This window comes from Pongo pygmaeus, chromosome 11, assembly GCF_028885625.2.
Source record: "Pongo pygmaeus isolate AG05252 chromosome 11, NHGRI_mPonPyg2-v2.0_pri, whole genome shotgun sequence".
In the NCBI taxonomy this organism is placed as follows: Eukaryota; Metazoa; Chordata; class Mammalia; order Primates; family Hominidae; genus Pongo; species Pongo pygmaeus.
The window spans coordinates 25219274-25232846 of NC_072384.2; the positions used below are offsets into that span (position 1 = coordinate 25219274).

Sequence of the window (13573 nt, forward strand, 5' to 3'; positions counted from 1 at the left end):
ATTCATATTTCCCACCAAATATATATAAAATAAATAATTTTGGATTATCTCTACCATCTTTGTCCCCATCTTTTACATACATATTAATAGTATGTCCCCAGGAGTCATTTTATACATAATATCCCCGGTCTCGTCCCCCAGTCACAACAGACTTTTTTCAAATAAGGAAATATGATCCACGCTGGGTCTATTAAGGGTTTACATCCCAGGAGTTTATAATTTAGACTGACAGGTCACTGTGGGCTACTGAGCTGGTAATATACAAACCTGGAAGTTATTAGCAGTCATATCCTACTACATGGATTGAGGATCACAATAGCAGTAGGTAGTTACACAATTTCTATTTAGTGGAGACTTAGGAGTCACAATCTGATATGTGTGTGTGTGGTAGTGGTGTTACAAAACTCTGCTTGAAGCTGCTACTAAGTACACTGCTTTTACTTAAACTGGAGTGTTTATCTGGAGTGGCTTGAGAGGAAGGCTGATTCAATGTACAAATTCATTCACACTGAGAGCAATCAATCACATAAAAAGAAACAGATGAAAAGCAGAAAAGTCCTGATGATTTTAAAAGTTTCTTGTAGAGGTATGATTGCATTCATGCTCTTTAGTTTTGTGTGACACCTCAATAGCTATCTGATGTATTTATATTTAAATAAACTATTCTGTGTTTATGCTCATGCCAGGGATATTCCATGAGTACCCTGTTATTTTCGCAAAAAACAAGGTCCTTAAAAACCAGAACCAAAACCACATAACATGATATCCTTGATCAATCTCAATTGTGATTTTCAAACCAACTCTGAGGTTGCTGCAAAGCACCAAAAAAAGCATAGCTGGCCTCCTCCTCTCAGGCTGCTGGTTCATACCTTTCCTAGGACAGAGAGATAGTTAAATGATAAAAGGTGCTTGAAGATCATTTAGGTAAGAAAAAGGAAAGTAAACAGAGTAGACAACATAAATGGGAATTTGAAAGCAATACTTGTTATATAAAACAGTAATAAAGATGATGTACCTACAATTAGTTAAGAATTGTCCTATGATGAACAGAAAGTTCATGATTGTGGAAACTGAACAATGAGTAATAGGAGATTCATCATAATGGATATATAAGTTTTCTCTACTTTTGTTTAGAATGTTCATAATAAAAAGTTTTAAAAATTGTCCTTGTAGTATCATTTCCATTTAAAGTAAAATTTTAAAGGAGTGCGTAGGCAAGTATAATGTACTTAAACTACTCTAATAAAAAATAAACAAGCAAACAAAAACCCCCACAAAACTATACCTCTGTCTATATTTTGTTTTTTAAGGGGGTTATTTTGATAGACTCTGTTAATGCTTTAGAAGCAATGAAAGTCATAAATAGCCTCTTTATAAAAACAGGGATTTTAAAAACTTACAGAGAACAAGTAAAAACTAACTTCCCAGCAACTTAAAGAGATTCAGCCAACATTTGACACTTGATAAATAAAAGAAATGATGAAATTCCTTGTTTTATTTAAACTAGCAAGAATTATAAAATAAGTAAATATTCTTGAAAACAGTATTTATTTGAAACATTTAGATAACTCACAGGTGTTCCTGGTGCTACTCGAGACACAATCACAGGCATCTTCTGATCATATCCTCCCTTAAAAAGAGAGTAAGTAAAATGTTAGTCAAATATTACCAAAATAAGAACATCTTAATTTAAAAACTGAGTATAAAATAAATTCCAGGTTACCTTTACATTGAATCCAAACCTCCCATTTTCATCAGGTTTCATTCTGATTAGGACAAGATTATCATGTGGAATACCACCATTAGGCTTAAAAAGACAAAATTAAATAACTTGAATTTTCTTCACTTAAAATCTATTCTTCAGATATATAGGAAACATACTTTTTGCATGCTTATATTATGTATAGTTCGTAAAAAATCATAATTCTAATAAAAATTTTAGTTCAGAAGAGTAAATTCTTTGACTAATAACTTGCAGTTAGCCCAACTAGATATATCCTCTCATGCATTCTTGCCAGCATATGCTAGACTATTAAGTGACAGGAGGAAGAGGGGCCATGTCTGTCTTTATTAATTGCTATATCCGTAGAATCTGGCTCATAGCAAGCCAGGTTCATATGTATGAGTACACAGAGGGTGCTCATAAGTGTTACATGAATTCAAATGATACTTCCTCTGCTTGATATACGTGATTTTAAAAAACAGCTTTATTGAGATATAATTCACGTATCATTCACCTATTTAAAGTGTATATTTCCATAATTTTTACTCTTGTCACAGAGGTGTACAAACATCACTATTATCTAATTTTAGAATATTTTCATCAACTCCAAAAGAAATCTTGTATCCATTAGCAGTCGTTCCCCATTTCCCCACCTGCCATCCTCCAAAGCCTAGTCAACCACAAATCTACTTACTGTCTCTTGATAGATCTGACTGTTTTGGATATTTCACATGTATGAATTCATACAACACATGGCTATTTGTCCTGGGCTTCTTTCATTCAGTATGTTCTTTATTTTTATTTTAATTTTTATTATTATTATACTTTAAGTTTTAGGGTACATGTGTACAACGTGCAGGTTTGTTCAGTATGTTCTATGCCTGCTCTTTGAAGGAAAAAATCTGATTAGTTCTTATCAGAGATGATCTCTTCTAGGAATCTTCCCTTAACCCCACAGCTTATTTAATTATATACTCTGTGTACTCCATGATCACTTCTAATTATAGAACTTATATTGAGTTTCATCATGGCACAATTCAGGACCAAATAATATGATGAAAAAGAGAAGGTACTGTAATACAACTTACAACTAAAAAATGCCACAGTACAAAACAAATTTCATTTAGGATTTTAAAAATTCAAATAAAAATGAGAATATCTGAAGAAGCTACTTACAGTGGGTTTTTCAGGAGAAGATGGAATATCAAATGTTTCATTAATATGACTTTCTAGATCTTGTTGCGAATGTGAATAATGAATTTGGTTCCAACTGTTTTTCTTTGATTGTTTGGGTGGTAAAGCTGGAGGCTTCCCATCTCCAGGGGTCTCTTGTGATCTAGACAAGAAAACAAATTTGGAAGTTGTTTCATAACTTTTTTAAAAGTTAGGGTCAAGCAACCCACATATTTACAATGTTTGGTAGGAGGCAGGCTCTAAATACCACATTTATTTGGAAGTGCCACTTTTTAATGAAAATTTTCCTAACTTTGAAGTAATAAATCTAATTTCCTACTTTATCAAATTTATAAGCAGTTATATAATAAAATATATTTTCAAGGTATTCCTGTGAAGATACCTATTAATCTATTATAACAAAGTAAACATCTTTCCAAAAAAAATTTTTTAAGGCTTTCAGAGGAGTCATGGGTAGCCAGGAATAAGGTAGGCAAGAAAATCCAGAACTGATAATTGGGTAGTTCCACAGATAAAATAACTATTCCAGCCTAAACAGCTTAAGAGATTGGCCTAATCTATTTAGAAATAAAATACGATTCATGGAAGTAATGAATTCAATGATGCAGTGAGGACTGGAAATCTGAGTAAGAGTGCTGAGATCATCACCAGAGCCAAAACTGGTTGAGATATTGTCAGAACATATGATTTAAGGTGAGAAAACAAAATCCAATTAACATTAGAGAGCATAAGCCTCAATTTGTGGCAACAGGAATTGATAAAAAGAGCTAGATATGATAAAGGTAACTTCAGGGCAGAAACTCTAGCTTTTAACAAGCATAAAATGTATAAAAACATTACTTGTGAGCATTCCACAAAGGCCAAAAGTGGAAACTTGTGGTTCAACTTGTGTCTTAAGAAGTATGCATCCACAGAAGTTGTGGATTTGGGAGAAGTAAAAGATTAAATAGGTAAGGGGAAAATTGTTCTTGATAAGAACACTGACCACTATTGGCGTTATTATCTGATAAAAGAATTACTGTCTTATTGCCTAAGGACAGGTATAAGAGAGATGATAGCTACTGGGTCAAGCCACATGGCTGCTGATGTGGCACTCAAGCACACATTTTACACCTAGTATCTGCTCTTCTGTTGACTGACGGGACACCTAACATCCAAGCTATAAGGTCTGGAGATAGGGAAAATGTATTAGATGATATTATCATTAAAAAAAAAAGTTCTCCTTCCCCCCACTGACATTAGGCCTGGCCATGTGACTTGCTTTGGCCAATGACATGTGGGTAGAAGTGGAATGTGTAACTTTTGAAAGGAAGCTTTAAGAAACAGTTTATGGGCCGGGTGCAGTGGCTCACGCCTGTAATCCCAGCACTTTGGGAGGCCGGGGTGGGCGGGTCACGAGGTCAGGAGATCGAGACCACCCTGGCTAACATGGTGAAACCCCGTCTCTACTAAAAATACAAAAAAATTAGCCAGGCGTGGTGGCACGGTGGCGGGCGCCTGTAGTCCCAGCTACTCGGGGGGCTGAGGCAGGAGAATGGCGTGAACCCCGGAGGCGGAGCTTGCAGTGAGCCGAGATTGCGCCACTGCACTCCAACCTGGGCAACAGAGCAAGACTCCATCTCAAAAAAAAAAAAAAAAAGAAAAAGAAACAGCTTAGGATTTCATTATGCTTCTTTTTTCCCTTGGCCATGAGACTAGCCATGTCCCTAAACAGGGAATGCTACCAGTCTGGGACCCAGAATGAAGATAAGGTAGAGCACAGCCACAGATGACACATAATGTACATATAATGTAAGAAAGAAAGAACCTTTGTTATGTCACTTTAAGTTAGGCTCATTTGTGATCAAGCATAACAAGATAACTGATACAGAGATTTACTGCCAGAGTGACCCTTGGATACATCTGTTCTCCCTTGTAGAGGAGGTGTAAGCTTACTGAGAGGCTGGCTGCTAGACACCTAGTAAATAAGTGTTGTGAAACTGAAAGTATGATTAGTGCCAAGGAAGTCAGCTAGGATTAATAGTGAATAATGTGATTGTATGGTCCTCCAGAGAAGTTTCTCCTAGGAAAGATTAGAGTCTTTCTGAAATTTTATAACATGGTATAAAATATAACTGCAAAAGAAGCAAGTGAACAGTAATGTCCACTTAGCCTAGATGTCTGCATAGAAACACTTCAGGGCACAAATGCTCTAAATTCTGCCAAATCTACAAAGACTGCATCAGAGCATACAACCCTCTTTTTCAGCGAAAGCTTCATTGAGGTCTGCTTTAATGGCCAGGGCTTCCAGGTCCCAAATGTGGTAGTTCTTATGTTACTTTCAACTGCCAAGAATACAAGTTTCTAAGGGCCCATACATTCAAGTATTGCTTGTCTAGGGAAACGTTTCCATGGATTAGAATAGAGATATGTAACTCAACCATGGCCTACTACATAGGATTAGAGCACACAGAGATGGACATCCCTTAGCAGAACTTAAGAGATGCAACATTTTAAAAAGCAGTTGATAAGAGTCTCTAAAACTTTACAAACACCAGAAGTAATTGGACTCGACATATATAACAGCTCTCACCCTTTACTTGGACCTAAGTGTAACCACTTAGGCAATATAATTAGAAACTTTTTCTGCTTTTGCATACAGTTGTCATAACCAGGAAACATTTAAAAGCTAAATTTAAAAGCTGAGAAAAAAACATTCAAAACTAAAAGCCTGTGGGAAAGGGTATAAGGTGGAGAACATATGAAAATGGAGTCAGGGCAACCTTCCTTATTCTTGGTCCAGCTATCAGTTTAAATACAGCGCCAAAATATACAGGAGAAACTCAAGCCTGATCAGCAGTGGCATATCTAAGTGAGCCAAACCTGGTGGGTATGGGCCTAACAGTTTCAATACTCAGTTACATGAGAGGGACAGCACTGACTCTATGGTACATTTTGCTAAAACTGTTGAATCTCTACTTCTGGGGTTACAAAAAACACCTCCAGAGGTGGTTTTTATTGTGCAATTCTGATTAGACATTATTGTCCTAAAAGAGCAGTTATAAATTCATGGATTATGGGCCAATTTTGGCCAACATACATTTGGACCATTCATTGTTTTTATAAAAATAATTGAGTTAAACAATTACATTTTTTAAATTGCATACAAATCTAGATTTTCAAGATGAAAAATCTGGAAGCTCCGGAAAGAATGGGCCTGCAGTACCAGTTGTCAAACACTGTATAAAAGCCAAGTGGCAGCTGCTGTCTTTAGATGCAGCATGAGCTCTATAATCTACACAAATCTCCATCCCGTGCTACTTGCAAGACTCCAGGTATTTGAGAATAACCTCTTTTAACCTCTTTTTAAACATTCAAAACAAGCAGGAAGATACAAATAGGAAAAGAGCCCAAGTATAAATGCTGGGGTTGGGATTTAAGCCAAATTATAAGGAAAAGGTGAGGAGAATGGAGTATAGATTAAGATGAAGACGAAAGGACAGTAAAACTTTGGATTTCAGGACAGGGCTACCTGCCTTCTCACTGTCTTATGTAACTTTCTTATTAAAGTAATTTTTCAGAGAGTGGCAGACAGGCTCTCCATATGCCTGACTGCTGCAGAGGGTTAGGTTAGTCTAGGGAGCTCTTATAATTTAATTATGTACTCTCACAGTAATCCCTGTAACTGTTTCCCTTTTCTATACTTCCAATTTCAATAACCAAACTGTATACATACATAACCAAACTCTACACACGCACACACACACACACACACACACACTAAAGTCTATAAAAGTAATCAAGGATGTCAACACAGACTCCTGAAATTCAAATATTGGGCAAAGTTATCAATCATATTTTTTAAAAGACATACTCCAAGAATATAAATTCAATTTACTTTAATGAATAACTTTCTTCTTCATTTCTGTTGTAGAGCTATCACATATATTTATTACTTAAACAGTTATCTAGGAAGATGACTTTCATAGGTAAACCTTGCATTATAATTAGAAATGATACATTAAAAATAATGTCATGAAACAGTCCAATCCTTAAAAACAATACTATTTCTAAGTGCACACACACAAAAATCTGCCAAGTGTAAGAGAATGAAGAGACATAATGCAATATGGAGAATAACCAGGCAGCATAGTGAAACACAGCCCTGTCAGAAATTATAGCTGGTACCCTCAAGGAAGAGACTTTTAATTTTCAAAGAAGGCCAGCATTTACTACTAACAAGCAGTTTAAGCAAGAGTAGGGAAAGAGAAACTAAAGAAAGAAGTAGGGATCAGGGTTGTAGCTGGAGACATACAAGTAGAGGGAATCATCTGGCTTTAAGGAAGGGAGCTGGAAAAGATCTGAGTTAGGGAAAGTGAGAAAAAAATGCAATCCTGAAGGGATTATTTTATTACTTCTAAAAAAGAAAAATGAACAACCCTTGAAAATCATGAATTTTTTTAAAAAACGGTAAAGGCACAATTGTACATAGAAATCTGTCACAGAAGCATAAAATTTATTCCAATAGACTAGAAAACAAAAAGTATATTCTTGTTAGACACTAATACAAATGTTCCAGAAATGATGGCTCTTTTAAAAACTCTTATTTTCCAGCCTGGCCAACATAGCAAGACACCATCTCTACAAAAAATTAAAAAAAAAAAATTAGCTGGGGATGGTGGTGTACACCTGTAGTCCCAGCTACTCAGGATGCTGAAATGGGAAGATCATTCAAGAACAGCAGTTTGAGGCTGTGGTGAGCTATAATTGTGCCACTATGCCCCAGCCTGGGAGACAGAGAGACCCTGTCTCTTAAAGAAAAAAACAAACCTTTATTTTCTAAGATGTAGATCAAGAGATCATGTCTCATTTAACTATAATCACTACTGTTATTCTAGTCTTCAATTACGCATTTAACCCAACTCGTACTCTACTTATATTACATTAGATACAGAAAAAATTCTGATTCAAAATTCAGGCTTCTTAACACTATGGCTACTTTATTCTGATAATGAGTGTTTCAAAGTAAACGTCATTTCAGGTTGATTACTAATTAATGCACAAGGCACTTTAAAAAGCTCATGTAAACTATCAGGGATATGAGTAATATCTAAGAATAGAACTGACAATGTCATGTGATTTTATCAGTAGGAATCTATTCCAGAATAAGCCTCCCAGCGACCTGAGATTCTTGGTTTCAACCAGACTCAAGGTGTCTGCCCTTAGCTCCCAAGTGCAAGTGACAGAGCCTTTAGCTAGAGATGAATGGTAGGTAAGCATACCGCAGCTAGTGTCCAGGGACCTGTAATTAGTCTTGATGCCATGAATACAGCATCTGTTACATTCTCTAAGTCCCCATGGCTTGATATCTCCCTTCTATTCAAACCTTTGATTTTTTTATTTCCTTGTCCTAGAATAGCCTAGTATTTGAAGAGTTCACAATATATGGCTAGACTTGATCAAGACTGGAAGAGGAATTGGGGACAACTGAGTTGTAGATGGACATCATCAGTGCCAGTAGCTGAGAGGGGTGGAGGAAAGGCAAAGCTTTGAAGACCAAGCAAAAGGAACTGAAGAGGTATGGACAAAGCTGTGGGGATTCATTAGGTAAGACTAGAATGGAATAGTCCAGGAAAGAATGGCTCAGGGAAATGGATTTAACACTTGAGGATGGTCAGGCATGGTGGTTCACACCTGTAATCCTCCCAAACAACTTGGGAGGCTGAGGCAGGTGGATCACTTGAGCCCAGGAGTTCAAGACCAGCTTGGGCAACATGATGCAACCCTGTTTCCACAAGAAATACAAAAATTAGCTGGGCATGGTGTCATGCTCCTGCAGTCTCAGCTACTTGGGAGGCTGAGGTGGGAGGATTACTTGAGCCCAGGAGGCCGAGGCTGCAGTGAGCGGTGATTATACCACTGCACTCCAGCCTAGGCAACAGAGCAAGACCCTGTCCCTAAATACACGAACAAAAAGCCATTTGTGGATTATGAAGTCTGCCTAGAATATCTTGTGATTAGGGATGTAAGAATAAAGTTGAGAATCTGGAGAATTCCTCACTGTCTTCAACCAGATGCTCATACTTCAAATATCCAGACAAACTGTTGATAATATAATAAAAGTTGTCGGAATATATCCCAAGAGCTTAACTGAAAAAAGCTATATAATTATTATATGCTTATAGCAACTCTTTGAGGTAGATATTATTATCACCCTGTTTTTTAACAGTGAGGAAACAGGCTTACGGAGATAAAATAACTCACCAAAGGTCACCTAATTAGAAGTAGTAGAACCACGTTTTAAACCTAGTCTGAATCCAGAGCTTGTGCTCGTAACCACTATGATATATAGTTGCATCTAAAAGAAAGTAACTGCAAAAAGGAGGAAAGTTATTTTAAATCAGAGGTTTCCAAACTTTTTGTAGCAGTGGAATCTTTTCTTAAAAAAAAAAAAGTTTCTCAGAAGCCAATTTATAAAACAGATAAATGCTAATAAGCATCCCCCCGCCGTCAGTATCTGAGGCCTCAACAGAACTCCCAAAACTTATCAGAACATATCCAGAATATGACTATTTTAAATCACTTCGTTTTGGTTATAAATGGTAATACTGCTACATTTTAAATTCTAACAGAAATTACTTATATTTTAATGAACAGAAAGCAAGATTAGTAAATATCAGGGCTTATATACATCCATATTTACTTTAATTGATAACATTTCTAACTCAATTGTTTTAATATATTTAAAACCAATAATTTGCCTAAAATGTACTAGAGGAGGGGGCACCAGGGCTCAAAACACATACTGTACACAGTTTACCCACATAAAAAATTTACCCACATTAGCCAGGCGTGGTGGCTCACGCCTGTAATCCCAGAACTTTGGGAGGCCAAGGCAGGTGGATCACAAGGTCAGGAGATCGAGACTATCCTGGCTAACATGGTGAAACCTTGTCTCTACTGAAAATACAAAAAATTAGCCGGGCGTGGTGACGGGCGCCTGTAGTCCCAGCTACTCGGGAGGCTGAGGCAGGAGAATGGCGTGAACCCGGGAAGTGGAGCTTGCAGTGAGCCGAGATTGCGCCACTGCACTCCAGCCTGGGCAACAGAGTGAGACTTTGTCTAAAAAAAAAAAAAAGTTTACCCACATAAAAAAAAAGTACTACTCATGTTAACTTTTGGTTGTTAGGAGAAAGAAGAGATGGCAATATAATTCTAAAAGTGTTCCAAATGCCCAACATTCATATTGGGGCTTTTTACCAAAAATAACTTGCTTATCTTTAACTCTGACTTTTTTTTTTTTGGTTTTGGTTTTTAAAAGATGGTGTCTTGCTGTATTGTCCAGGCTGAGGTGCACTGACTATCCACAGGCGCCATCATGGAGCAATACGTCCTCGAACTCCTGGGCTCTAGTGATCCTTCTGCCTCAGCCTCCTGAGTAAGCTTGGACAACAGGTGCACACCACCACACTTGGCAATCTGACATTTTGGAAACTGTTAAGTGGAGGGTAAATAATGAAAATATTATATTCGAGTGTACTATGCTGGTAGCAGAGCAATATATTGTCACATAGTAGCAAAAGGTTTGTTAGAAATGTCAATCAAGATGTGTGAAAAAATGTGCACAATTTATTTCAGTCCACTGAGCTTTAAATTTTCTTATAAATGCTTCAACAACAGCAGTGAAAAAAGCTTACTTTGCAGTTAATGCAGCTCTCTGTTGCCGCCTTTAGAAATTTGTATCCTAATAAATTTAACCATCCAATTCACATGCTGTGTTGTAGACTGTGGTCTCCTTTACTTTATCCTTAGCCTATAAATGGTAGCTTTATTCTAAACAGTATAAGCAACCTCCTGTACTCACTTAAATAAAGAATTGGTAGGATGATTTTATCTGACAATTACAAAAAGGAATATGTGAAAAACCTTAAAAAAATCTATTTCATTACATGTTGAAATGTTCTGTGCTTAATCCAATACATCATTTAAATTCTTTTCACATGTGGACAACAGAAAAACTAAAATCTATGGATTCCAAGTTGCAAAGTATTTTATTTAAATTGCAAATCAAAAAACATCTATAACATCTTGTTGGGGATACAAAGTTCTCCTGGCTGATTCTGCTACAGAAAGCCTGAGTTTCTGTTCTGTAAATTGGGACAAGTGTTCTTAAGTGTGGCTTTCTTATCTATAAAATGGATATTACATATCTTTCCTATTTCACTGAATTCTCCTGAATAGAACAGTGAGATAGTTTATGTAAAAGTGACTGTAAGCAACTAAGTAAGTTATTATTATTAAGCTTATCTTTTCAGAACTCTCTCATTATTCTTAAGGTTAAAAACTGGTTGAATGTCAAATGCAGTAATATAGATTCAAAATGGAATACAAACACATAAACCTTATAAAATATATGTCCAAGGAGAAGGCTCCAAGCATTTTATATTCTTGTGCACAAGAGAGAAGAAGCAAAAACTCTTCACAGTTCCAAGCTACCCTGAACTTGCTTCTCCACTCAAGTCAGGAAAGTAGAATAAAGGTGTTTTGAGATGGCAAATGTATTAGTCCATTCTCATGCTGCTATGAAGAAATACCTGAGACTGGGTAGTTTATAAACAAAAGAGGTTTAATTGACTCACAGTTACACATGGCTGGGGAGGCCTCAGGAAATTTACAATCATGGTGGAAGGCACCTCTTCACAGGGCAGCAGGAGAGAAAATGAGTGCACACAGGGGAAATGCCAGACACTTATAAAAACCATCAGATCTTGTGAGACTCATTCATTATTACAAGAACAGCATGGAAGAAATGACCCCCATGATTCAACTACCTTTACCTGGTCCTGTCCTTGACACCTGGAGATTACAATTCAAGGTGAGATCTGGGTGAGGACACAGAGCCAAACCATATCAGCAAGTGATTTGGGGGTTTGTGAATCTATAAAATTTACACGTGAGGCTGGGCGCAGTGGCTCACGCCTGTAATCCCAGCACTTTGGGAGGCCGAGGTGGGCGAATCACGAGGTCAGGAGATCGAGACCATCCTGGCTAACACGGTGAAACCCCATCTCTACTAAAAATACAAAAAATTAGCCAGGCACGGTGGCTGGCGCCTGTAGTCCCAGCTACTCGGGAGGCTGAGGCAGGAGAATGGCGTGAACCCGGGAGGCAGAGCTTGCAGTGAGTCAAGATCGTGCCACTGCACTACCGCCTGGGTGAAAGAGCGAGACTCCGTCTCAAAAAAAAAAAAAAAAAAAAAAAATTTACATGTGGAAATATTCAATTGTGTTTATATGTCTTTCTTTGGAAAAGGCCCTTTAAAAATAGATAAAGATAATTTTGTTAGGCCTCAAGAATTATAGTGGTTTGGTTTGTAATAATTAGGCTTTTTGATTCCTGCATATGATTCATTTGCATGTCACAAAAGCATGTAATTTTAAAAATCAAATCAATATTTCAATCATGTCCTTAATTACTATACTTTTTAAAGTTTCCAAATTAGAACATATATAATTATTAAAAATCAACCGGAAAGTTTAGAATTGTAACTTCTAAAGTAATAAAATATTAAATCTCCCATCAATCCTATTTGTTGCCAACTAATTCCCCACAGGTATCATTGTACAGTGTGTATCTGTCCTATTTCTCCATTTTTAATAATATATACACACAATCAAAATGTTTTACCAAGATATACATCACGCAGGCTGAACTCCTACTTGTTTTGATAGCTCGGCCAGTCTTCCTTGGTTTACCCTACCCAGGGACAAACATGACCCTACACCTGTACTCTCTTCCACCTACCACTCTTGGGCCCACACTTTACCCCGATCACATTCACTATATCTTATACCAATTTCTCCTTCTCAAGAAATAAATCTTCTTACCTATCTACATAGGTAAATTAAAAAATCTTCTTACCTATCTACATATCTTGTAAGTATTTTAATTTTCTCAACACTTTTTACTCATACTTATGGTTCTTTTCCTTTAAAAATATTAAGAAAACTCTGTTTTAACTACCCTCCTCCTTGACCAGAGTGCTACACTATCTGCAGAAATATTTGAATTTATACACTAAAAACTGAAGAACTGTCTAAGTCAACAAACTAACAACACAGTGACTGGGTGGGGGAGGGAGAGGCAACAAGAACTCTCAGGAACAAATGAGCATAATTGCAAATATATAAATTTTGAAAAGTTGCATAATTAAAATCTTGTATCGAATATCCTAATTTCCCAGATTATTTTAAGTAAAGCAATTTGGGGCATTTGAAAATGCAGAGGAAGCAAAATAAAAAAGCTCTTACGGTGATGATTCCAGAACAATGCTATTAGCTTGTGTTGATGATGGAGATCTCTGATTCACAAACACTTCGCTTGGGGAAGTATGAACCATATGGTCTACCAAATGACCAACTGAAGATGGTCGTAACCGGGTTCCTTCCTGCGTGAATGTAGAATTTCGACTAAATAAAGAGGGAGAAAAACTGAATAAAAATATGCTTTAATTCAAAATTTCCAAGTTTACATCAGAAAGTGGGTGTTTTTAAGTCAAGCCATGTTGACTAAGCAATCTCTGAAAAAGACAGTGTGATATAAACAGAGAGAACAGAGAAGGGGAAGTCAGTGATCTGAGTTACAATCAACAATCTGCCAAGGATTCTACCCATAAAG

At 36.8% G+C, this 13573-nt stretch overlaps 1 protein-coding gene across 5 annotated transcripts in view; it reads right to left on the bottom strand.

The window, feature by feature from the left end:
- The window catches only part of PTPN4 (protein tyrosine phosphatase non-receptor type 4), a 224530-nt gene that overhangs the window by 34736 nt on the left and 176221 nt on the right, over window positions 1–13573 (bottom strand). For all 5 annotated transcript variants that reach the window (XM_054478748.2, XM_054478745.2, XM_063647371.1 and 2 more), the window contains 4 exons: window positions 13207–13365; window positions 2900–3059; window positions 1724–1807; window positions 1574–1630 (listed from right to left, as the gene is read on the bottom strand). In XM_054478748.2, coding sequence (XP_054334723.1) covers window positions 1574–1630; window positions 1724–1807; window positions 2900–3059; window positions 13207–13365 — 460 coding nt within the window. The remainder of the gene's footprint in view (window positions 1–1573; window positions 1631–1723; window positions 1808–2899; window positions 3060–13206; window positions 13366–13573) is intronic.